This window comes from Equus przewalskii, chromosome 29 (assembly GCF_037783145.1).
Source record: "Equus przewalskii isolate Varuska chromosome 29, EquPr2, whole genome shotgun sequence".
Lineage (NCBI taxonomy): Eukaryota > Metazoa > Chordata > Mammalia > Perissodactyla > Equidae > Equus > Equus przewalskii.
In genome coordinates, this window is record NC_091859.1 from 4,956,491 (window position 1) to 4,984,482 (window position 27,992).

At 36.9% G+C, this 27,992-nt stretch overlaps 1 protein-coding gene across 10 annotated transcripts in view; it reads right to left on the reverse strand.

Moving 5' to 3' along the window:
- Window positions 1–27,992, reverse strand: part of OSBPL8 (oxysterol binding protein like 8) — a 196,096-nt gene that overhangs the window by 76,153 nt on the left and 91,951 nt on the right. For 6 of the 10 annotated variants that reach the window (XM_070600113.1, XM_070600114.1, XM_070600116.1 and 3 more), the window contains one exon: window positions 27,516–27,653. In XM_070600113.1, coding sequence (XP_070456214.1) covers window positions 27,516–27,606 — 91 coding nt within the window. In that variant the 5' untranslated portion in view covers window positions 27,607–27,653. The remainder of the gene's footprint in view (window positions 1–27,515; window positions 27,654–27,992) is intronic. The other 4 variants (XM_070600115.1, XM_070600117.1, XM_070600111.1 and 1 more) reach the window with 1 other exon arrangement.

A 27,992-nucleotide genomic window follows, 5' to 3' on the forward strand; every position in this document is an offset into this window, starting at 1 on the left:
ACCAAAGACTTATTTTTAAAACATTTTTATATATCTCTTGTGATTTCAATTTAATTTCAGAATTACTTATACTCACTACAGATTTTGTATTAACTTTAAAGTCAGACTAAGGATCAAACTATGCTCAAGCTGGATTTACCTCTTGCATTCTCTTTACTGTGTCACGCTGGCAGGATTCAACTACTGTCAAGTTTACAGCAAAGCTCAACACTCTTAAAACATATCCGGGTTAACAATTTAATCTAACATTTTTCCCAGTTTACACTATATTATCTGTATATGAAAACAAGTAAAAATTAGAGAAAAGAATGTTGCAAGATCATCAAAATAGTTTTGAAAGTCATGTGAGACATTTACACTAGAAATAGATTTTGACCTATGGATAAACATATTTATTTTAAAATGCTTTTCAAAATTCAAGTCACCACTCATTGCTAAGTTGAAAAATCAACTTGGTGGGTGACAAATAGCATTGTTTAAAATCAAACACAACAGGCCAGGATAGGAAATATTAGAGTGCATCATACTCTGAGATTAAAAGGTAAGCTGTTTCATGAATCATTTGTTTTAGGTTTTTTATATAACTAGCTATATACATCATGTTTTGGGTAAACTATACACATTATGTTTTGGGTAGTGACGTTAAATGTATTTCTTACATGGGTCATGGTCAAAATTGGAAAACACTGACATAAACAAACAATATTATTTCTTTTGAAATTCTCTATTATTAAAAAGAACTCATTATAATATTTTATTACCACCTTGCCACTGAAGAGACCAACTACATATATTGTGGCTCTTTCTTTACTAAAATAGCAGACATTTGAGCAGAGGGAAAAACCACAAAAGGCCATACTAAAAAGATTCTCTAGATGTTCCTGCTATATGTCCAAAGAAAATGCCCAGTCTTAGTTTCTCTTTCTACAGAGCCAGAGATGAGGACTGCAGGAGGCACCTCACTGTGGTATCAGAACTTGAACGAGTTCCCTGGACCACTTCCTGATCGTCTTTATTTAAAAAACAGATAAATGGCAAAGACAGCTGATATTTTTAAATAATCTAATTTGGTAGTTGGAAGATCCATTTAAATTCTATAAAGTTCCATAGGCACACTCATGATAAAATACATTGCTTTAAATTAGGATGAAAGTATTTTAAGAGCTATATACTTTACCTTCAATCCCAAGAAAACAAACCTAGGCTTTAAGAGATTTTTAAAGGCTTAAAGCATCAAGAAGAGTTGGAAAAAGATCAAAATACTGAAACAAAAATCAATCTACAAGAATTTAAGAAAGCACTATATCCAAACACGAAGAGAACCACTACCCTGCAAAATGAACTAAACCTCTGAAAGGGGTACTACACAATTTCAGCAGTAAGGTCCCTCACAGAGCATGCAATTCAAAGAAGAAGACAGTTCACACATCGGAGCAGCTCAGGCTTAGCAAACAAGTCTATTAATAACCTTTCACGGAACAAATAAATTGAGATGGTGATAATGACCTTTGCTTTAAAATAGAAAACACAATAAAGCTCTCCATCAATTTCTGTCCTCCAATAAGCAAAGCAGTTTCTTAGCTATAACTAGTAAAATCTCAAGATGATCAAACACCTTGTATCCTACATTTCCCCAAAAATAAGTCTGAAGATTCTCAGCATTAAATATGTTCTCAACATAAAAGCTTACGCAAATGCACATACAAAATTAAAAGGACAGCTTAAGACAACTTTAGACTGGATAGCATTCTTGTCTATATATCCATACTCACTGCAATAACTGTAAGATAGTACTTTGAATGAAAAGTTCTTTATAATTATATATATAATATAATCACTCATTCAACAAAAATTTAGTGAGCACCCACCACATATTGGGAACTATGTTAAGCACAAGAGAGCTATGAACATAATAATCCCTAGTTTCTGCTCTTACTGAGCTTTCAATATGTGTATGTGAATACACATTTATTAAAAGTTGATTGAAACTCAGTCTATTCCCACAAAGTAAACGTTACATGAGATGCTTAGGTTTATAAGACTGTTCATAAAAATCTATTTAACTGAAAATGTATTAAACTAATATAGTATCTATCAGTGTAACCATCATACTATTACCTCATAATTATACAGTAATTAATATGCCATCAAAAATGTTTTCATACATATTCTCAATAGACTCAAATAACAACAATATGATATATAAAAGCAGTAGGATGCTGGTTTTATCAATAAGGTGAGCAGGCTCTTAGAGACATATGCTCAAGGTCACACACTAAATGAGCAATAGAGCCAAGATCAGAATCCAGCCATGGGAGCAGTGTTTACTTTCCCCCTTGTGCTCACTCTCCTTTCCCTAAACCTGCCAACAAAGATGCCAGCATCAAGCAGTTTTGTGGCAAGGTGAGACTCAAAGACCAGGGATAAAAAAGATACTCCCAGGGAACAATAGGATCTGTGGTAGGAAGGGAAAAAATGGTGCACATCTCAATGATAGTGCAGAAGAAAGGGGGGCCTATGGGACACAGGCCACTCAACCAGGTCATCTTTCACATATAAGAACAGTTTGTAAATCAGGGACTCAACTGAAAACAAAAAACATCTATGTTTCAAGGATTCTTCCACTAGAAAGCTGCGCAAGTATCATGTTAGAAAAAAGCTATTACTCTTTCTTCCTATATAACTAAGTTCTCAAAACATAACAGACAAAGAAGATCTCATTCCCCACGGTACCCATTTAAGTCTCTTAGTGTTCTCCAAGTAACTACTCTTGCAGCCCTTTTCTCCAAGCATGGGAACCAAGTAATAGGACAATGTTGCTTGTTCTAAGATGGCAAGCATGGACACTGATCTCTCCATTCCCTCGCCCAGGTGATGTTCACATATTGACGCCAATGCTTACATCTCCTTATTATCCACCAGAGACTCCATTCAACTTTAGGACCTTTGGAGTTGGGCATAAATTAAATTACATGCTGCCACACTCCAGAAATTTCCTAATGATGAGCCTAACAAGATCCTAAAGAAGTTATTTTGGTTCCACAGTTGTAATCACATATCCAACTAACTTCACAGTCCATTACTCCATCAAAAATACAAGGATTTCCTTATCTTTACCCTATGCCCACAATCTCCTCACACAGGTAAATGACATATACCTATGGTTCCTAGATTTCGAATTTTGTGAATCACTAAGATTTCCCTCCAAAATTGTGGCACTGCTATCAGGCTTTTTATCTTGATAAGACATAATATACATTTTTAAATCTATAATTCACAATCTCCATCAATTCATAAAGGGACATTAAATATCATATAACAGGGAAGACTACAATCTCATCATAAAGGACAGTCCTTTACATTCAAGGAATTTCACTTAATGAAAAACTCATAATAGTGTACTTATTTTTCTCATTTACTTATAGACCTAGACAGCCCTGGCTGTCCAGCAGTTAAGATTTAGTGCTCTCATCCCCATAGCCCAGGTTTATTTCCCAATCAGGGAACCACACCACTGCCTATCGATTGTCATACTGTGGCAGCTGCAGGTTGCTTTGGTGCTGAAAGCTATATCACCAGTATTTCATATACCAGCAGGGTCACCCATGGTGGACAGGTTTCAGTGGAGCTTCCAGACTAAGCCAAACTAGGAAGAAGGATGCAGCCACCTACTTCCAAAAAAACTGGCCATGAAAATCATACGAACAGCAGTGGAGCACTGTCTGATATAGCTCTGGAGGTGAGAGGATGGCACAGAAAGACCAAGAAGGTTCCACTCTGCTGTCCACAGGGTCACTAGGAGTTGGAATCGACGGATGTCACTAACAACAAGTTACAGAACTAGGAAAGCACCACAGGGACCAGCAGCAGTACACAGGCTATACTGTGAAAAAAGAGAAATGCATTTATTCTAAATACATATACGCAAGAGTATATATAACATATATACATTTTCAACATTGTTAATAAAAATGAAAACCTAGGTAATAACCACCAACTTAAGAAAAAGAGCACGACAAATACCTTTGAAGCTTATCATGTGTGCCTGATTGCACCATGCTCCCTTCTAAGCAGTTAACCATTGTTCAAATTGTTTTACTCATTCCATTGCTTTACCATGTATCTATCCCTACACAATGCACTGACTCGTTTTACTTGTCGTTAAAGTTTACATAAACATCATACTGCACAAACTTTAATTTGTTTTGTATATTCTTCCATACTGATGCCTGCAGCTTTAAATCATTCATTTCATTGCGGTATGGTATCCCACTGTATGAATATATTGTAATACTTATTCACTCCACTGATAATGGACACCTGGGTTTTCCCACATTTTCTTTTCTGTTACAAACAATTCTGCTGGTACACATTTGTGAGAATTTCATTAGGTCTAGGATATACTAAGGAGTGTAAAAGTTAAGGATTACGGTGTGCTCATCTTCACCTTTACTATGTATTTTGGAACCAAACTGTTCTCCAAAATGGTTCTACCAACATACGCTTCCACCAAGAGTAAATGAGAGTTCCTGCTATTTCACATCCTCACTGACACTTGTAATCGTCAGATTTTAAAATTTTTTCAATCTCGTCAGTGTGAAATGGCAATTCATTATAGTATTCATTTCCCTTTGTCAGTTTCCCAGTGATGTTAGGCATCTTTTCACACTTATTGGCCATTTGTGTGACCTCTTATGTAAACAGCTATTCATGTCTTTTGGATATCTTTCTAGTGGGTTTTGGCCTTTCTGGTTGATCTACAGGAGTACTTTGCTTTTCCTGGATATTAATTCTTTGTCAGTTACATGCATTTTAATCTGTTTCTTCACTATTTTTATGGTATCTTTTGATGAATAAATGTTATTAATTTCAATGAGATAGACTGTCAGTTTTCTTTTCTGTTTGGGGGGTGTGTGAATGTCTTAACCCAAGGTTATAAAAATATTCTCTATATTTTGTGAAGTTTAAAAGCTTTATCTTTCACATTTAATCTGGGATCGATTTTGTGTACAGTAGGAAGGATCTGTTTTCATTTTTTTTTCTCATATGAATAACTAATTTTCCTAAAACCATAAACTTTGTTTTCATGTATGCTTGGGTCTTTTTCTACATCTCTGTTGTGCTTTGTCTCTTTGTCTATTTCAGCACCAACACCCCTAGTCTTATTTACCAGAGCATTACAGTAAGTACTAAGTAACCCTGACGCTGGCCTGGCTCTGCCTCTTCATGAGTGTCTTGACTCTTCCTTGCCCTTTGCTCTCCCTAGAGAGTAAAGGAGAACCTTATCAAGCACCATTAAAAAATCCTGTTGAGATATGGATTCAAAACACATTGAACAGATAAAATCAACTTGAGAAGTGACATGCTATTTATACTGAATTTTCCTATCGGAAACATGGTATGTCTCTCCATTTATTAAGAACATAATCTTAATGTTATACTCTTCTATGTAAAGATATTTCACATCTCGTTAGATTTATTGCTGCGTACCTTATTTTCTGTTACTTTAAGCGATATTTTTATGATTGAGGTGATAATAGTTTATAACATTGTGAAATTTCAGTTGTACATTATTATTTGTCAGTCACCATATAAGTGTGACCCTTTACCTCTTATGCCCACCTCCAAACCCCTTTCTCTCTGATAACCACTAATCTATTCTTTTTTGTCCATGTGCTAGTTTATGTTTCACATATGAGTGAAATCATACAGTGTTTGTCTTTCTCTATCTGGCTTATTTCGCTTAACACAATATCCTCAAGGTCCACCCATGTTGTCGCAAATGGAATGATTTTGTCTTTTTTTATGGCTCAGTCGTATTCTATTGTATATATATGACATCTTCTTTATCCATTCATCAGTCAATAGGCACTTGGGTTGCTCGCACATCTTGGCTGTTGTGAATAATACTGCAGTGAACATAGGGGTACATAAGTCTCTTTGAATTACTGATTTCAAGTTCATTGGATAAATACCCAGTAGTGGGATAGCTGGGTTGTATGGTATTTCTATTTTTAATTTTTTGAGAAATCTCCATACTGTTTTCCACAATGGCTGTACCAGTTGCATTCCCACCAGCAGTGTATGTATTTTGTTACCTTCTGTCTTGGTGACTATAGACATTCTAACAGGTGTAAGGTTATAGATATCTCAGTGTAGTTTTGATTTGCATTTCCCTAATGATTAGTGATGCTGAATATCTCTTCATGTACCTATTGGCTATCTGTATATCTTTTTTGGAAAAATGTCTGTTCATATCCTCTGCCCACTTTTTGATTAGGTTGTTTGTTGTTCTGTTGTTGAGTTGTGTGAGTTCTTTACATACTTTGGAAATTAACCCCTTGTCAGATATATGATTTGCAAATATTTTCTCCCAGTTAGTAGGGTGTCTTTTCATTTTGTTCCTGTTTTCCTTTGCCTTGCAGAAGCTCTTTAGTCTGGTGTAGTCCCATTTGTTTATTTTTTCTTTCATTTCCCTTGCCCAAGTAGACATGGTATTCAAAAAGATCCTTCTAAGACTGATGTCAAAGAGTGTACTGCCTATATTTTGTTCTAGGAGTTTTATGATTTCACGTCTTTCAAGTCTTTAATCCATTTTGAGTTGATTTTTGTGTATGGCAAAAGATAATGGTCTACTTTCATTCCTTTGCAAGTGGCTGTCCAGTTTTCCCAACACCATTTATTGAAGAGACTTTCCTTTCTCCATTGTATGTTCTTAGCTCCTTTGTCGAAGATTAGCTGTCCACAGATGTGTGGTTTTATTTCTGGGCTTTCAATTCCGTTCCATTGATCTGATGTCTGTTTTTGTATCGGTACCATGCTGTTTTGATTACTATAGTTTTGTAGTATATTTTGAAGTCAGTCTTTTTTTTCTCAGGATTGCTTTAGCGGTTTGAGGTCTTTTGTATCCCCATATGAATTTTAGGATTCTTTGTTCTATTTCCGTGAAGAATGTCACTGGGATTCTGACTGGGATTGAATCTGTAGATTGCTTTAGGTAGTATGGACACTTTAACTATAGTTATTCTTCCAATCCACGTGCAAGGAATATCTTTCCATTTCTCTCTGTCATCATTGAGTTCTTCCAATAGTGTCCCATAGTTTTCATTGTATAGGTCTTTCACCTCCTTGGTTAAATTTATTCCTAGATATTTTATTCTTTTTGTTGCAGTTGTAAATAGGATTGTATTCTCGACTTGTCTTTCTGTTAGTTCATTATTACAGTATAGAAATGCAATTGATTTTCCTAAGTTGATTTTGTACCCTGCAACTTTGCTGTAGTTGTTGATTACTTCTAAGAGTTTTCCGATGGATTCTTCAGTGTTTTCTATATATAACATCACGTTTTCTGGAAACAAGGAGAGTTTTACTTCTTCATTGTCAATTTGGATATACTTTCTTTTTCTTGCCTAATTGCTCTGGCTAAAACCTCCAGTACTATGTGGAATAAGAGTGGTGAGAGTGGTCACGCTTGTCTTGAACTTCCTGTTCTCAGAGGGACAGCTTTCAGTTTTTCCAAGTTGAGTATGATGTTGGCTGTGGGTTTGTCATATATGGCCTTTATTAAGTAAAGGTAACTTCCTTATACAACCATTTCTTTGAGAGTTTTTATCATAAATGGATGTTGGATCTTGTCAAATGCTTTCTCTGCATCTATTGAGATGATCATGTGGTTTTTATTCCTCATTTTGTTAATGTCATGTATCACACTGATTGACTTGCAGATGTTAAACCATCCCTGTGTCCCTGGTATAAATACCACTTGATCATGGGGTATGATCCTTTTAATGTGTTGCTGTATTTAATTTGCCAATATTTTGTGAGGATTTTTGCATCTATATTCCTCAGCGATATTGGCCTGTAATTTTCCTTCTTTGTGCTGTCCTTGTCTGGCTTTGGGATCAGGGTGATGTTGGCCTGATAAAACGTGCTAGGAAGTGTTCCATCTTCTCCACTTTTTTTCAATAGTTTGAGAAGGACAGGTATTAAGTCTTCTTCGAAGGTTTCATAGAATTCTGCAGAGAAGCCATCTGGTCCTGGAATTTCATTTTTGGGGAGGTTTCAGATTACTGTTTCAATCTCTTCCCCTGTGATTGGTCTATTCAGATTCTCTATTTCTTCTTGATTCAGTTTTGGGAGGTTGTATGAATCTAAAAATTCATCCATTTCTTCTAGATTGTCCAATTTGTTGGCATATAGTTTTTCATAGTATTATCTTATAATCCTTTGTATTTCTGTAGTATCTATTGTAACTTCTCCTCTTTCATTTGTAATTTTATTCATTTGAGCCTTCTCTCTTTTTTTCTTAGTGAGTCTGGCTATGGGTTTGTCAGTTTCGTTTATCTTCTCAAAGAGCCAGCTCTTAGTCTCATTGATCCTTTTTACTGTTTTTTTTGGTTTCAATTTCATTTCTCTTCTAATTTAGATTTCCCTCCTTCTGCTGGCATTGGGCTTTGTCTGTTCTTCTTTTTCTAGTTATGTTAGGTATAGTTTAAGATTGCTTATTTGAGATATTTCCTGTTTGTTATAGTGGGCCTGTATTGCTATGAGTTTCCCTCTCAGCACTGCTTTTGCTGCATCCCATGAGTTGGTATCATGTATTTTCATTTTCGTTTGTATCCAGATATTTTTTTATTTCTCCAATGATCCACCGGTTGTTCAGTAGCATGTTGTTTGGTATCCACATATTTGTCACTTTCCCAGCTTTTTTCTTGTAGTTGATTTCCAGTTTCATAGCATTTTGGTCAGATAAGATGCTTGATATGATTTCAATCTTCTTAAATTTATTGAGGCTTGCCTTGTTTCCCAACATATGGTCTATCTTTGAGAATGTCCCATGCGCACTTGAGAAGAATGTGTATTCTGCTGGTTTGGGATGGAGTGTTCTATATGTATCTAAAGTCCATCGAATCTAGTTTTTCGTTTAATTCTACTGTTTTCTTGACTTTCTGTGTGGATGATCTATCCATTGATGTAAGTCAGGTGTTAAGGCCCTCTACTATTATTGTATTGTTGTTAATTTCTCCTTTTAGGTTTGTTAATAGTTCCTTTGTGTACTTTGATGTTCCAGTGTTGGGTGCATATATATTTATAAATGTTATGTCTTCTTGGTGGAGTGTCCCTTTTATCATTATATACTGCCCCTCTTTGTCTCTCATAGCTTTTTTTTTTTTTTTTGAGGAAGATTAGCCCTGAGCTACCATCTGCCAATCCTCCTCTTTTTGCTGAGGAAGACTGGCCCTGAGCTAACATCCATGCCCATCTTCCTCTACTTTATATGTGGGACGCCTACCACAGCATGGCTTGCCAAGCAGTGCCATGTCCACACCTGGGATGTGAATTGGTGAACCCCAGGTCGCCGAAGCGGAATGTGTGCACTTAACTGCTGCACCACCAGGCCGGCCCCTCTCATTGCCTTTTTTATCTTGAAGTCTACTTTGTCTGACACAAGTATGGCAACATCTGCTTTCTTTTGAATGCCATTTGCTTGGAGTATTGTTTTCCATTCCTTCACTCTGAGCCTGTGTTTGTCTTCAGAGCTGAGATGTGTTTCCTGGAGACAGTATGTTGTTGGGTCTTGTTTTTTAATCCATCCAGCCACTTTGTGTCTTTTGATTAGAGAATCTGATTCACTTAATTTAGAATGATTATTATTGATACATGAGGGCTTAATGCTGTCATTTTATCACTTGTCTTCTGGTTGTTCTGTATTTCTCTTCTTTCTTGTCCCATGTATTTTGGATTGCCAATTCAGTTTGGTAGTTCTCTATGACGGTTTTCTCTTTATTTACCATTTGCGTATCTGCTCTTTATTTAGTGTTTACTGTGAGGTTTCTATAAAAAAACTCATACCTGAGATAGTCCATTTTCTGATAGTCTCTTATTTCCTTAGTTAAAGCAGTTCCATCCCTTCCCTCTTCCCCTTCTAAGTTACTGTTGACACAATTTATTCCATTGTGTGTTGTGAGTTTGTGGTTATTTTAACCACAAACAAGATTATAGTTATTTCTGATGTTCTCCTTCCTTTTATCTTTAACGTTATAATTAAGTTTTTGCTAACCCGTTCTAATAGAGAGCTGCAATTTTCTGATTTTGTTGGCCTATTTATCTTCTTGCTCAAGGCTTTATAAATCCTTTCTTTTTTTTTTTTTTCTGGTATGAGGGCCTTCTTCATCATTTCCTGTAGGGGGATCTTGTGGTGATGAATACCCTCAGCTTTTGTTTATTTGGCAAAAATTTTATTTCTCCATCACCTCTGATGATATTTTTGCTGGATAGAGTATTCTTGGCTGTTTTTGTCTTTTAGAATTTTGAATATATCATTCCACTCTCTCCTAGTCTGTCAGATATTTCTTGCAGAATTTCTTCATTTCTTTTTAGTCTTAGTTCTCTCTCCTCCTCCATCTGAAGCATTTCTATATTTGTCCTCCAAATTCCTAATTTTGTTCTCTATGATATCAGCTCCGTTATTCAAGAACTCCAGAGATTTCTTTATCTCATTGTGTTTTTCATCTCCAACATTTCTGATTGGTTTTTTTCTTCATAGTTTCAATGTCTTTTGTGAAGAATTCCCTCTGTTCATTTATTTTATTCCTGATTTCACTGAATTGTCTCTCTGAATCTCCCTGTAACTCATTGAATTTTTGTTTGATGTTTTGTGAGGCAGATTGGCCCTGAGCTAATTTCTGTTTTTTGCCTTCCTCTTTTTGCCTGAGGAAGACTGTTACTGAGCTAACACCTGTGCCAGTCTTCCTCCATTTTATGTGAGATGCTGCCATGCTGTGTCATGGCTTCACAAGCAATACTATGTCTGCACCTGGATCCAAACATGTGAACCCCGGACCATGGAAGTGGAACACACAAACCCAAACACTATGCCACTGGGCTGGCCCCTCGTTGAGTTTTTTATGACAGCTATTTTGAATTCTCTGTAATTTAGATCACAAATTTCTGTGCTTTCAGGTTTGATTTCTGGGTGCTTGTCATTTTCCGTCTAGTCTGGAATATTAATATACCTCCTCATATTATTTGATGGTGTGGATTTGTGCCTTTGCATATTGGTATTATCTGGTTGCAGCTTCCAGCTGCCATGACTGGCAGGACAGGGGGCAGGACCTGTGTATTCTGAGACCGCCGTGATCTCTGGCATCTGTGCCTGTCCTTTGAGGTCTATGCTGACAGGGCCCATATGCAACTGCCAGCTCACAGCTGCTGCTTTACTGATGTATGCACAGGTGCTCTAGCAGGAGTCCCTTGCTCTGGCTGACCAGCTGACCTGGTGTGCCTGGCAGCAGGAGGAGCACTTTCTTTCGTATGCATGATCCCAAGGGCATTCTCACTCTGCCCTTACCAGCTGCCCTCCTGGGCGCTGGCTTGATGAAGACACTCCTGCAATGGTTTAGCCTCCTCTGTGTGGAGCTTTCCTATGGCTGGGAGGCAATTTGGAGAGTGAAGGAATCCCTGCAGAGAGCTGTCCCTCCCTCCTCTCTTCTCAGAGCTGCATGCAGTCCTGTGCCCTAGGTAACTGCTGGGGAGGGAAAGGAGATGTCCTTACCTCCTTCTACTTGCTCTGATGGGGTCCGGCACCTCCCCTTCAAATGTATGGCCACATGTGTCTCTCAGACATCTATTAGGTTGTGTGAAAGTCTTCTGTTCATTTATGAATGTCCTTTTCATTGTATCTGAGGGGCAAGAGTCTAAGGGAAGAGCTCATTCCACCATGATGCTGATGTCACTCTCTGGTAAGTGGTATTTTTTTTTTTTAAAGATTTTATTATTTTTTTCCTTTTTCTCCCAAAGCCCCCCACTACATAGTTGTATATTCTTCGTTGTGGGTCCTTCTAGTTGTGGCATGTGGGATGCTGCCTCAGCATGGTTTGATGAGCAGTGCCATGTCCGCGCCCAGGATTCGAACCAACGAAACACTGGGCCGCATGCAGCAGAGCGCGCGAACTTAACCGTTCGGCCACGGGGCCAGCCTCTGTTAAGTGATATCTTTTAAATTGCATTTTCTAATAATTTATTACTGGTACAAAGAGCTGCAGTTAACATATATCCAGTAACTTCTTAATAATTTTAATAATTTATGCATGAATTTGGGAGAGGTTCTATACAATACACTAGCTGCAAATAAAGGAAAATTTATTTTTTCCTTTACTTTTCTTTTTACCTTATTCACGAGCTAAATTTCAAATACAATGTTGAAATGAAGTATAGATGGTACACAACTTTTTCTTGTTCCTAATTTGCTTTACTAGGTTAAGAAAGTTCCCTTTTATTCCTAATTTGCTAAGAGTTTGTTTAACATCATGAACGTATGTTAAAATCTTCAAATATGTTTTCTTTATTAGTAGGATGATGACAGTTTTTCTCTTCAAGTGTTAAGTGACAACCACAGATTTTCTAATATGAAACCCATCCTTGCATTCCTGGAATAACTCCAATGTGTTTATGATGTATTATTATTTTTTTATATCTCGCTTGATTCAGTTTGCTAATAATTTGTTTAGAATTTCTGCATGTAGGTTCATGAGCAGGAATGTCTTGTAACTTTTCTCTCTTGTAACGTCCTTGTCTGCTTTTCAAATACAAGCCTCATTTAGGGAAATACTTCTTTTTCAATTTCATCAATTCTAAGATGCCATCAACTATTAGCTACATTCCTGTCTTCAGAGATGATACAAAATATGAGAGGAGGGAAGGAGGCTGATGACAATTATAAGATGTGTAACACACATCCCAAATTCAGAAATGATATAAAGTGTTTAAGAATGGCAATAAAGTTGTAAAACACCATCAATTAAAGATCCAACCCAACCGTACAGATGTTAAAATGGAGGGGGGTGCTTTTTAGAATAAATGAATTAATGTCAGTTTGGAATTGTTTTTCTCCCTAAATGTTTGGTAGAACTTGTTTGTAAAACTATCTGGGCTTCATGTTGTCTTTGTAAAGGTAATCTATATTACTAGATTACAAAAGTCACTGGAATTGTTTGTTACTGAGTCAATTTCAGGACATAATCTTTCTAGAAATTTGTCATTCCATCTAGTTTTTCAAATTTATTGACTTAAAGTTGTATATATTATCTTTTAAACATCTGCCTATATTTTTGTGTCCCCTTTTCATTCCTAATGATGTTTATTTCCTCTTTTCTCTTCTTAATCTTGCCAAAGGGTTGATAATTTTATTAGCCTTTTGCACAACCAACTCTGTCTTTCCTTATACTCTCAACTAAGTCTACTCTCTTTATTATTTCCTCCCTTCTATCTACTTTGGGTTTATTCTATTATTTTTCTAAGTTAAATGCTTACTTAATTCTCCACATTTCAGCCTTCCTTCTTGTCAAGTATGAGCACCAAAACTATTATTTTTTAGATTTTCTGCTTGGGAATTGTGAGGTCTCCTTAATCAGAGGGTTGTTGTCTTTCATCAATTCTGAAGGTTTCTCAGCATTATCTTCTTTAATATTGCCTTTAACCCATTAAATTACATTCTGAAACTTATAATTCCAGTTGGTGCAGACTTTGGTCTGGATGGTAAGTAGTTTACACAGATTCTCTCTGATGGTGGCTTGTTACTTCATGTGTTTTTTTATTTTTCCACATCCTTGTCAGCATTTGGTGTTGTCAGTGCTTTGGATTTTAGCCATTCTAACAGGTGCATAATAACAGCTCATTGTTGTTTTGTTTTTTGATTTTCAATTAGGAATTCATATGTCATTCTTTGAGGCCTGTGTTTAAACTACTCCCCTCTAAAAGAAGATGTATGTCAATTCTTCCAGGTACCTGAGAATACTCATAACCCAAGATCACTTTAAACTAAACTGGGGGTGTTTTTGTTTTTGCCAAAGAGATAGTATGAATTCTGGTCCCAAGCCTACATAAGTGTGTATCTGTGCTTCTCTCTCCCCTATTTTACCTAGAGTCAACACCAAGAGGGGCAAATACACCACCATCTTCCCCTGTGGGCACGTTTTCCAGTTTTTTAAAACTAAGAATGCTACCCTTCAGGACTCCTAACTTCATGTGGAGAGATCCCCAATCCAAATTTCCATCATGAAAGGGCCACAAGCCTCTTCTCCTTCCTCTTGTTAAAACCCCAAGCTTTAGATCTTCAGGAATCAGCAAGTGCCTGACAAATAGTGGCTGCAGAGCTCATCATCTCTCTGGACTCCCACTCTCTCAATAATTATGCTCCTCCTATTAATTCCCTTATTTACTGACAGTTTGGCCACACTTTAAAAATAAAATTTTAAAACACTGTATTCAGCATTTTGATGTTCTTACTAGGAAAGTTTTCTCTGAACATTTGGTTGCCATGCTACAGGAACTGAAAGTTCACTTACATGTTTTCAAGTTTCCTGATGTTTTCCCTAATTCTTGTCCCTAAATTTCCCAATTACAAATTAAATTCTTGAAGATAACGGCTGAGGATGGCATTTTTGATTTGTTCTCACTTTCCATTACAGACATATAAGCCAAGCAGGCTAAATAAAGGTCAGCCTGGTGGAAGAGACCCTTGGAAAATCCTGTACCCACAAACATACTTCCTTCTCCTGGAAAGAGATGAGTTTGCTAACCTTTCACTGTTTCATTCTTAAATGAAATGTGCGTATGTTCAAAGTTATAACAACCAAAGGAAAAGGAAACAGAAAAATTTCTATGAAATTACTGTTTATCTTCTCTGAGAAATTATGCAAATATTACTTCGTAAATTAAAATGGTAATATCTTGCTATACTTTTATTAAAAATGCAGAAAGCTTCCCTCTACATGTGTCAAATAGGGAATGGAAAATTGTAGCAGTCAACTCTAGAGGTGCAATTCTTTTACCACTCTTGCTAAGGAGATCTCAACCCCTCAGACCTTGGAAACAAATGGGAGAAATCCACCAGAAAAGAGCTGACAAACTACTGAAGGGAATATTTGACAATTCTTTAATGTTATTTTAAGTAAAAAATAAAAAAATAAATATATATATATATATATAAAGGGTGTTTATGGGGAAAAAAGTATCCTCTATGGTTCTTAATGCGCATCTTGCTGCTTTGTTAAAGAAGCAATTAATAAGGCTTGGCAAGAATGAGACAACTCTTCTCATCTCTATAAAGATGCTTAAAACAAAGCTGAATTATTCATTCTCACTTTTCAATAAATTCTCTCAAAGTATTTCCGTTTCCCCTGTAGGAGCATAGGAACAGTTGAAGAACACAGATATTGCAACATTTCACAAGACAAATTTAGAAAAATATTTTATTTTTATTTTACTTGCCAAATTTTATACTGTCTCATTATTTAATAGGTACTTTCATAGCTCTATGAAGCAACTACCCAAACGCAAAGCATTTCAAACCAGCAAACAACTGTGTCTTATGTAATTACTTCAGAAATCTAACATACTGAGGATTCAAAACCTCAGAAGAAAATTAACATAACCTCTGATCTATACTATTTCTAAAGAAAACAATCTATGGCTATAGATCAACGTATGGTATTTAGGAAAAAAACATTAAAGATGGGGAGGGAGAAATTCAAGTTCTCTTTCAGGTACAACAACTTTCATGAAATATAACACATATATTCAAGAACACATATGTTACGTGTGTATGGTCTCATATACGTTCAAAATTGACCCTAGAAATGCCTTACCAAGGAAGGAGGAGTCGCTTCCATTCATGGAGAAAACTGACTTCTAGGCCTCCTTTTGTCTGCGAACGGCTTTAATGAAAGTACTCTGTGTTAATCACCTGAGATTATATTAGCAGTGTCCAAAACTGTCACCGAGTAATCTGGTACAACACTTTCACGCTAGTAAACTCTCTGCAAAAAGAGTCCTCGTTTACTTTGCAGTTTTCTGTTAAGTTGTAGATACAGACCCATCATGTCATGTGTAATGCTGCCAAAGCATTCAAGGCGAAGGGATTCTGTAGGCTTAAGAGAATTTACTAAAGGGTAAGAGAAACACAAGACGAAGCATAAACATTTTAATTCAAGCCTAGATAAACCGAGCATGGCCTAAATTTTGACAAGACTATGCAGGTAAAACTTGTAGTTTCAAAAAGTTTTAAATTTTAAACATTTAAAAATTAGTTTGAAATGAACTCATTTTAGTTTTGGCAAAGCAATATTTTATATTCGCTCACAAAGCATTATAATTGAAAGATGTTTTTTTAAAAACAAAAGCATGCAAAATTGATCAGGACCAAAGAATGAAAGAGTAGCTACAAGATAAATTACAGTAACTCAGCAAGCTTTGATGACAATCTCAAACACGATCCAGAGGGAACAGACGACTATCCATGAGAAGAGCTATAATTTAGTCTCTAGTCTCTCCTGGCATTGTCCTTATTCAAAAGTAGAGGGGAAAGGGAGACAACAAGCCTAATTAATCTACATGTCTTTCTTTCTTGAGAAACAACTGACATACATTAAGCTCAAACAAATCAGCATAAAACCAATACCATCCTATTTAAAAGACTGTAATGATACTTAAGTCAAAACTATTTTGAAGTAAACTGGTACTCAGTCTTTGAATATGGGAAAAACTCCAGCAAATACACAATGTTTGGGATAATCTGATTTACCACCATAATCTAACATAAAACAAATAAAAGACTGTCTTGATGTGTGTGGGCTTTAGTGAGGAGAGTCAGTCTCTCCAGTTTCTCCAAAAAAAGAAGAGAAAATCCTAAAATGATAGAAGGAAACTACACTGCAAACAACAAACTTAAGAATTGTTTTTAAGGGATAATGACCTACATTAAACGACATGAATCAATATTCATGAAGGAGACTCAGCCAGAAAACAGGAACAGTAAGAATCTTTGTCACTCCAAAGCACTGGCAAAACATAAATTTCTAGCACTAAGCACATCTAAAACAAAAAACAAAACAGCTGACACTGTAATTCACTCTGACAAAGTGGATTAGTTAAGTCTATGGGCCTTGACAGTCCTGAGTTTGAAACCTGCCTCTGATATTTACTAGACTTGTAAATTTGAACAAATTTCTTAACATCCCTAATCTTCAGTTTTCTCACTTCTAAAGCAGTTATAGTAACTGTGCCTATGTCTTATGGGGCTGTTTCAAGAGTTAAATATAATGTGGCACATACAACTTTTAACATAATAACCAAACTTAGTAAGTACTCAAAAAATGAGATATTCATATGAGTCCAGCAAGCACCAAAACAAATGCCATTTTTTTCCTGCTACATGGTCATCCACTATCTTGTAGGACTCTCTCTTTAGCAAACACAGGAACAATATTCCATGTGAGGTTCATATTAGAGAACAGGCTTCCAGCACATGAAGACCACCCCCAAAATTGCATTTATTCATTAAGAAATGAGACTGTAAGTTTCACAAGGACAGGGACCAGCATATAACAAATGCTCAATAAAGACACTTATTCTCTTATTAAACACAAAAGTTCCTGCTCTGTTCCAGGTACTACGCTGGGCACGGGGGAATATTTAAAAAAAGGAAAAAAAAAGACAAACTCTGCCCTGAGGAGCTAACAAAGACATTTACTCTCTACAACTTTCTTCCTTTTACTCTAATCCTCCACTATTTTATCAGTTCAGTATTCCTCTGTTGGACAGCCCTTGCCTCAGCCCCCAAAGCCACCCACACAATGCCTCTAAGCCACCCACTGATTCTGACATTTCCTCCTACAGATCCCACCACTTCCAGCAAAGCAATTCACCAAACTCATCCATTAAACCTCCACTCCCTTGCCAGCATCCCACACTCACTCTGCCACTATTCTTTTACTGCACACACCTAGTAAAAGTGTAACCTTACAGAAGAAAATCCCACACTAGGGCAGATTGATACAAACCTCAACTGAGGCCTAAACACTACTTGGCAATCTCACTATCACGGCTCCTCCACTTTCCAGCTGTATTCCTAGTCCAATCAATCCTTTCACCTTCACGCTGGATTCAATCCATGCTGCCTTCTCTGAGAACCTGCCTTATAAATTCCCCCATCTTTCTCCAATATTTTGTATTTCTCGCTACTGACTTTGCCTGTCAATGTTTAAACATGCACAAATATCTCCTACCTTAAAATAAATCTCCTTTTTGCCCATGTCTTTCTCTAGCTACCACACACTTTTCTCCCCCTTCCTAAGGGGCACAATTCCGAAAAGAATTTGTTATCTTAATTATCTCCAGTTCCTTATCTTTCTTACTCCTCATTCTATTGCCATCTAGCTTCTGCCTTCATCACTGACTTCAAAACTGACTTCACAAAAGTTAGCCAGGCTATCTTGTCAATGGACAATTTTTCAGTTGTCTTACCTGGCCTCACTTTTGTGCTGTATATAGAACTGTAGGTCACTCCTCTCCTTTGTAAAACTCTGTTTCGTTCCTCTGGGATACAACACCACTTTACAACTCTCCTTGGCCAATCCCTTCTCCATCAGATCCTTAAATGTTGACATTTCTTAGGACTGTATTCCAACTCTCTTCTTTTCTCAAGATACACATCTTCCCAAACTTTTCACAACTCACAATGAGAAATATATTTTACGTCAAGCGTGTGCATGTGTGAGTGTGTGTATACATATCAGTACCAGATAAAAATTTCACAGATAAGCTCTAATCTTTTGATCCTATTCTATTTCATTAAAAAAAAATGCCGTCTGGGAATGACTAAACTAATCTACATGATTGTTTTAACTTTCTGTCTTCAATTACTCTATTTAGGCAGATGACTTTCAAATTGCCATTTCCAGGGGCCAGCCCGGGGGCACAGTGGTTAAGTGTGCACGTTCAGCTTTGGCGGCCCGGGGTTCACCGGTTTGGATCCCGGGTGCAAACATGGCACTGCTTGGCACGCCATGCTGTGGTAGGTGTCCCACATATAAAGTAGAGGAAGATGGGACGGATGTTAGCTCAGGGCCAATCTTCCTCAGCAAAAAGAGGAGGATTGGCAGATGTTAGCTCAGTGCTAATCTTCCTTGGAAAAAACAAAACAAAAAACAAATTGACATGTCCAGTGCAGAACTGTCTATTAAATCCCAAACCCATAAAGCCAGTTTCCTCCTGAATAACTCCAAGTGGATAACTTTAAAATATTTCAAACTCACAATGTCCAAAATTGGAGTTCTCAGCATCTTTGCCCCAAACATGGTCTCCCTCCCTAGTTCCCTACCTAGGTAAACTACTAACCTAGTTTCTCAAGCAAATATCTAGGAGTCACTGGTGATTCCTCCTTCTCTCTTTCCATGTCACCCCCACCTAATCAATCACTAATCCCTGACCAATTTCCCTCTAAGCGTCTCTCCACACTTTTAGTTGCCATCACTGTCACTCTCATCCAGGCTGTATTCGCCTCACCTGGACAGTGCAGTCTAGGAATGAGTCTTCTCACATACACTGTATTCTTCTAAATTTATAAATGCAACTCTAATCATTTTGTGTTCCCTACTATTACAGTTATGTATTGCTGTGCAATAAATGACCCAAAACTTAGTGGTTTAAAACACTAAAATTATTTGCTCACAAATCTGTAATTTAGGCAAGGGAGACTGGCTTGTCTCTGATCCACAGAGCATCTGCTGGAACACCCAATATGGTTTCCTCAGTCACACGTCTGGTCCTTCATCTGGAACAACTAGAAGAGCTGGGGGCTGTGTGTGCTGGGTTTCCACACAGCATGGTAGTACCTGGATAGTGAGACTTTTTACATGGAAGATGGCTTCCTCCAATATGCAAAAGCAGAAGGTACCAGGTCTTTTTAATACCTGGTCTCAAAAATCCTAGAATGTCACTTCTGTCACATTCTATTAGTCATAATAACCACATGGCCAGCCTGGATTCAATAGGGGTAGGAGTGGAGGAGGAATAGACTCCATTTCTTGATGAGCAAGTTGTAAGGACACTAGTCAAAGAGCACATGAGATGCAAGATACTGTTGCATTCATCTTTGAAAATGAAATATACCACAGTCCACCTAATTCACATTCCTTCCAAATGCAAAATACACTCAATACTGCCTCCCACCAAAATGTCATCCTATTACAGCATTGGCTGTAAGGCCAGAATCTTCTCTAAATCAGGTTCAAGTGCAGATGGGTTTAGCTGCTCACACACAGCTCTATAGATACAGCTCCTAAGCCAAAATCCCATCACCTCAAAAGATAACTTATCTGCCCCACTGCAGTAAGCCAAAGATAGGATTCCAATAGACACTTGAGTTCAAAAGATGTAGGGGATGAGGAGTTACACAGAAGACATGTAACAGTGTCACAGCAACTGTGAAATCTGCCAGGTGCATGTCATCAGCAACTTGATTAGAACACAGTTCTGTTCCCTGAAAATAGTCCTCTGTGGCTCTTGACTATGCCCTCTGGGCTCTTGGCTGCATCTTCTGAATCATTCTTCCTATTTCATAAGAAACGGTCCACGTTTGCAACAGTTTAGCTTTCTTAGCCTGCTTCTTGCCCATACAAGATTTGGATTTCCCACACACATAAAGGCTCTTTTTAGTTGAATTATGTCTTGCTTTTTCTAAGTTGATGGTGCTTCAATAGTACCATTCTTGTAAAAAATTTCTGGGCTTCCTATTAATTTTATTGGAATTAACCCCAATAGACAGATGCCACATCCACAAATCTCTTTGAGATAGGCCACTCTCTACTTTGGGCTGAGTGTCATGGTGCTGTGAGACAGCAGACTTAAGAACTTTAGAAGCTTGACTAGCTGAGACGTTCTAAAAAGGAACGCTTCTGAGACTCTTTGAAGCCTTTTGTCTAGCTGAAAGGCTCTAAGAGGCATTGTTTAAATCTTTCTGAGGTCTCAACAAAGAATTTTACAGAAGCACTCTTGATCTGACCCATACTAGGAGGCCTTTTTTTACCGACAGGACCCTGGGATTTGAGAAGTACTTAGACAAGCAAAGGGAAAGGAGAAGACTTTCCACAGTGGAGGATGAGGATAAATAGAAGCACAGTATTGCTAGGAAACAGTGAAGAAAGCCATCTAGCTGGGTTCACGATGAGGGGAGACACAAAATGAATTTAGAAGGGTAGAGTAAAATTAAACATTCTAAGAGTTCTGACTACCAGCTCACAGAATCTGCAATTTATGCTCTTGACTGCTGGTTTCCACTTGCTTGTCCAAAGGCTGCTACTCAGATATACTTGGAGAGCTTTATAAATACACAACCTCACCGTAGAGATTTTGAAAAGTTGCAGTAGAATCTGTATCTAAGCAAAGCTCCCAGGTGATACTCAGACACAGCCCAACTCAGAAGCCACTGCTCTAGGCAATAGTTGGCACTGACATTTTGAGAATGAAAGAGATATAAATGTAGGCATCCAGTGAAGTTTTCAGTTACAAGTTTAAATAATAAAACATGGTATTTTCATTTACAATCTTCTGTTTCTCTTTATTCATATTATTTCCCTCAGATACCTACCTCATAGGATCCATGTATTTTCTGGCCATACACAACTATAATAACCCCAATCCCATCATAATCTCATCTTAACATGTAACAATGATTTTCTATTTGGCTGTTTTGTTAAAAAAGATGAGCCTGGCATGTAGGAGAGCGAGGTCCTAATAGAAGTTAGAAGGCTGTGGTACTATGTAATAGAGCCATGAAGTGATAAGGACCTGATCTAAGACGGTGACGGTAAGAATGAAAATGAAGAGAGAGCAGAGTCTTGACACTGCAACACCTCTAAAAGAAATTCCAGAAAACGTTCTTTGTAACCTTAGGGTAGACAAAGATTTCTTTAATAGAAAAAACAACAATATGTACAACAACTTGAGTCACAGGACAAGAAATGATAAATCGGACTTCACCCAAATTAAAAACATCTGTTCATTAAAAGAAATCATTTAGAGAATGAAAAGGCATGACAAGACTGGAAGAAAATAGAGTACACAAAGCTAGCAAAGGACGATACTGAAATATATAAAGAACTCTTAAAACTCAATAATAAGACAACGTTTTAAGACAAATAAGCCAATTTTTTAAACGGGCAACAACTCTGAACTGACACTTCAAATATACAAGTGCCCGATGAGTATGTAAAAAGATGTTCAACATTATCAGTTATCAGGGAAATGCAAAGTAAAACCACACTGTGATATTACTACTCATTCACTAGAATGGGTAAAAATAATAAAGATTGAGAATACAGAGTAACTGAAATGCTCGTTCACTGCCAGGAGGAATGTAAAATAGCACAATTACTTTGGAAAATAGTCTGGCCACTTCTTATAAAGTAAAACACTCACCATATGACTCCACAATTGCACTCCTAGATATTACTCAAAACAACCGAAAACAATTATCTCTACATAAAGCATTGTACACACTATGGGGTTATATCAAAAGACATACAAGATAGAGTTAAAATTTCAAAAATTTGAGCTTCAAAAAATTTAAGACTAAACTGATTGAATCTTAAAAAGAACAAGCTCTGGAGTCATAACATCTAGGCTCAAATTCTAGCTCTATCACATCCCAGTTGTGTGCACTGGGGCAAGGAAATCACTCTTACCAACTGCTCAGTTTCCTTGTTTGTGAAATAGAGAGGATCATTTATATATCATAAAGTTCTTATAAGAATTCCAGGAGCTAATGCCTGAAAAAGCACTCAGAGACATGAGGAGCTTTAATGTTAGTCATTATCACTATCAATAAGTTTTTGGAACTCTTAATTCTTTCCATTCAGAAGTTGAAACACTGACCAAGAATACTTGACACATGGTAGACAGATCAAAGAGGTTTTCTAGACATTTGTTTATCTCCTCCAGCAGTTTATCTTCACCATAACCAAGAGTTACTGGATATATTATTTCAAAGAAACTTCTGAAAACTATGATAGGAAATTTCAGTAGGTAAACCAGAGGGAGATGTTTTGCATTATGAAAAGCCAATAGGTTGACTTCAATATGTAAGTCACTCTATAAATATTAATTTAGCCATAACCCACCCAGGAACATTCAGGTGCAAATCAACATATAACACTGTGGCTGCTTTAAATGCAAAAATTAAAAAATAATAAAAATAACTAAAAAATAAAAAATTATACATGGGCCATCTACACTAAAAGAATTTCTAAATGAGCCTCTATAAGATGCTGAAGTACAGCAAAGACTGAAATATCAGCTTCCAACCTAAATAGAATCATTTACTTAAAATAATAATAATAATAGTAATGACAATAATTATTGTTAGTATTATTAATCAGCTATCATGAGTGGTTATCTAAGTTCTAAGCTTTTTATATGTATTAACTCATTTTAAGCCTTATAAAAGTCAATGTGGTAGATACTATTATTATCTTCATTTCACCAATGATTCAAACATAATGAGTATAATAAAATAGATGAGTTCTTTATGATGTAAAAAAAATTTTAAAGGCCAAAATAATTAATCTAAAAACTGGTACTTAGGAGGAAATAACCGCTTATCCTGTCTTCCTGTGGGAACTATATTTCAACGTTTACTAAGTAGCCCTAAGACAATTAAGATCTCTTCTTTACAGAAAAACTTCGGTAACACATGTAAAAATAATGACAAGTAGAAAATCACCACTTTTCAACCCCTACTGTAACTGATTCAATGATCATCAAAGGGTACTTACATTTGTAAGTGAAAAGTTGATGGGTGCCAACTTCATCTATTTTACTTTCAGGTCATAAGAGGAGAAAAGATGCAACTTTCAATTAGGTGTCACCACCTGAACCTATTGATCAGCTTCACATCCCTAACTGTGGGACAATCAGATCTAACTGATTCTCATGTGATGCAGCATGAAGTAGTACACACACCCTACAAAACAATCTTCCAAAATGTTCAACTTGAACACAATCAAGCCTTTGTATTTCACTTCTAGTTGACAGAAATATAGACGACAGAGGAACAAATTAAACAATACTGCAAAGAGGCAATCAAACAAATCCAAAAGGTCAAACACTCTTTAGGGACACTGACCCAGTTTCTTCTTCTTTCTTTCTTTTTTGTTTTTTTGAGGAAGATTAGCCCTGAGCTAACTGCTGCCAATCCTCCTCTTTTTGCTGAGGAGGACGGGCCCTGAGCTAACATCCATGCCCATCTTCCTCTACTTTATACGTGGGACGCCTACCACAGCACGGCATGCCAAGAGGTGCCATGTCCACACCTAGGATCCGAACCAGGGAACCCCGGGCACCAAAGTGGAAGGTGCGCACTTAACCGCCATGCCACCAGGCCCGCCTCCAGACCCAGTTTCTTAAAGTCAAAGGCACAACAGAAAATAAAAGTAAACAAGGAGACTCTTCAGGATTAAAGGAGATACAATAACATAACAACCAAATACAATGTATGAACATTACTTGGATCCTGGTTTCAACAAGCCTACTGTAAAAAGACGTGGGGACAACTGGGGAAATTTGAATATGGACTAGATGTTAGGTTATAGTAAGTAACTATCATTAATTTTTGTCAGAGGTAATAAAGGTTTTATGGTTATACAAGAAAATGTTCTTAATTTTTAGAGATGCATTAAGTATTCTGGGGTACAATATCATGAGGTCTATAATTTGCTCTAAATATTCCAGCCCCATCTCTAAATAAAATGAAACAAACACAACGAAAAGTTAATAATTTCTTAAATCTACACGATGGGAATATTAGTGTTCATTGTACTATTCTCTCAGGTTCCCTGTTTGCCTGAAAATGTTCTTGATAGATATAAATGAAGGTAGTTTTAATTATTGTACCTAACCCTTTTGTTGCATCAACTTGCAAGTTAAAGAATTCCTCTAAGATGTGCATGGATGTTAGCTCAGGGCCGGTATTCCTCAGCAAAAAGAGGAGGATTGGCAGTAGTTAGCTCAGGACTAATCTTCCTCAAAGAAAAAAAAAAAAAAGAATTCCTCTAGATGTTATAATACACAGATACATGAATCAGATGAACCATATCTATTACGGTCAAAATTCTGTTGCACATTAAAAAAAAAAAAACCCATAAGCTGCACCCTTTCAGATTTTATATTAATGAAGCTTATTTACACTACTGTGTACCATATATCCACTTTCAGGCCTCAAAAAAGCATTTTGAGGGGCTGGCCCCGTGGCCGAGTGGTTAAGTTCGCGCGCTCCGCTGCAGGCGGCCCAGTGTTTCGTCGGTTCGAATCCTGGGAGCGGACATGGCACTGCTCATCAGACCACGCTGAGGCAGCGTCCCACATGCCACAACTAGAAGAACCCACAACGAAGAATACACAACTATGTACCGGGGGGCTTTGGGGAGAAAAAGGAAAAAATAAAATAAAAAAAAAAAAAAGAAAAGAAAAAATTTAATTAAAAAAAAAAAAGCATTTTGACAAGAAAAATGCTAACTTTCCAAAAGTCTATTCAACAACTAAGCAATAAGTGTTAACAGTAATTATTTCTATCTTGTTATATAAAGTTTTTCCAGTTCCAGTAATGCTAGGTAAAAATGTTTCCATCTATCACTTGACTAGAAAAACATTTTCCACTGAAATAAAGTGAACTTTACTTACTATTTACCAGTTAATACTCTTTTAAAAAGAAGTAACTAAAGCCTAATTAGAAAGGATAATTCAACAGTAGCAATACCAAAATCTAACAATTTAATTTTTAAAAATACTCGATAATTTAAGTGTATATTAGCTTTCAAAGACCAAATTTAAGTTCTCAGTTTTAAAAGCATAAGTCTTTCTACCACAGCTATCAGTAGCACCGCAGGAGAGTTCAAAGATTCGACTAAATAAACTTTAGCTAAGAAGCAGAATCTAATAAGAGTTAGGAAATGAGATCCGTGATCCCTGGGAGTCCCCAAGACTCCCTTAGAGGGTCTGCAAAGTCAAAACTAGTTTCATAAGACTTTTCATTGTGTTGACATTTTCACTGATGGCGCAAAAGCAATGTTACGTAAAACTGCTGGCACCTTAGCACAAATCAAGGCAGAGGCACCAATTCACTGAATTCTTCACTGCCACGCCATGCCCTTGCAGTAAAAGGAGGCCAGTTTCACTTACAAATGTCCTTCACAAGGCATAAAAATTAATCTTAAACCTTGAGTACACCTGGTTTGAATATTCTGTGTGACAAAATGAGAAGTATACACAAAGCACTTCTTTGTATTATATTTAAAATATGTCAGCATTTGGTAGATCGGAATACAGTCAGCAACTATTTTCCAAATGACTAATGCATGATGTTTTAAAATCATGCATGAGTAAAGAGTCATTCAAATTCAAGATAGATCAATGGATTCTAATTTAATGGAGTAAGAAAAGCTTAGATACAGTTTCAGATTCCATATTACAAGCAGCATTTAAGAAACTACCACTTGTCAAGTTTTGGTGTAGTATCAAAGAAGAATATCCACAATTACATAGAAAAGCTATTCATGTAAACTCCCTTTTCTGACTAGATATGTGTGTGAGGCCAGATTTTATTCATATATTTCAATCAAATCATTATATCACAACAGATTGATTGCAGAAGCAGATACGAAAATCCAAGTGTCTTTTTTAAAGTTAGACATTAAAGAGATTTGCAAAAACTGTAAAATAGTACTTCTCAACCAAAGATGACTTTGTCCCTCAAAGGACATTTGGCAACGTCTACCGATATTGCTGGTTGTCACACCTGGGAAAAGTGCTACTGGCATGTAGCAGATAGAGGCCAGGGATGCTGCTGAACATCCCACAACGCACAGGACAGCCCCAACGACAAAGAATGATCCAGCCCAAGAAGGTAAGAGTGCCAAGGTGGAGAGACCCTGTGGGAAACCAAAGCACTCTTCTCACCCAATTTTTGGGGGAAGGGGGGGAAAGAAACACAGTTATTTTTCATAAAAATATGTTATTCACATTAAAGTATAATGGGTTTATTATTCTTATTTTAAACGGATAATAAACATTTTTAAATGTTGTTTTAATTTAAAATACAGTAAATATCAATAGGTTAACCCACTTAAACAAAAGCTCTTTGGGTCTTTAAAAGTTTTTACCAGTGTAAAGTAGTCCTAATCGAAAAGGTTGATAATCACTGAATTAGAAGCATGGTATAACTAACCAAGAATGTTGGAGTATATAAGAGGACTAAAAGGAGTCTAAAGGAAAATGTACTCATTCTAAGAGAAGAACTATGGATGACCAAAATAAAACAAACAAAAACCCCTACAGAACCAAATAACTAGAAAGAAAAAAGTTATGACAGACCCAAATGCTATTCTCCGCTTAAAAACAACAACTGGGGCCAGCCCGGTGGCAGTGGTTACGTCTGCATGTTCTTCGGCGGCCCAGGGTTCGCCGATTGGGATCCCGGGTGCAGACATGGCACTGCTTGGCAGACCACGCTGTGGTAGGCGTCCCACATATAAAGTAGAGGAAGATGGGCATGGATGTTAGCTCAGGGCCAGTCTTCCTCAGCAAAAAGAGGAGGATTGGCAGATGTTAGCTCAGGGTTAATCTTCCTCAAAAAACAACCACCGCAACAACAACAACAATACATGAAAAACACAACTTCCTACCTTGGCTGTGAGGACTTGCAGGACTGAAAGATGGCTGATACGAATCTCTGGTTGGCACTGGGTACGCTTCTTTCCCTTGGCGCTGACTCATCTTTCCTGGTGTCAGAAGCTGAGATTCGTCACTGTTTGCTACCACAGCTCAAGGAAAAAGGGGAAAAAGAATTAGTACTTGCATCACAGATTTCCATAACGGCATAGTTAATAACATGGAAAAGGATTATGACTGAAATGGCCCCAATGATTACATTCATTTTACCAACTCAATACTTTCATAAATTTGCATAATTGTTTGCTTTTCTTTTAATTTTAGTTTGCTATCAATCTAAGAGGAATTAACAGGTATGCATGAGTAAAATTATACAAATTATAGACATTATAAAAATGAAAACACATATTCAACTGATAATGAAAAGTACGCCAAGCTTTGCTATGCTGTTAACTCTTTATATTTGTCAATAGAACAACAAGCAAAAAACA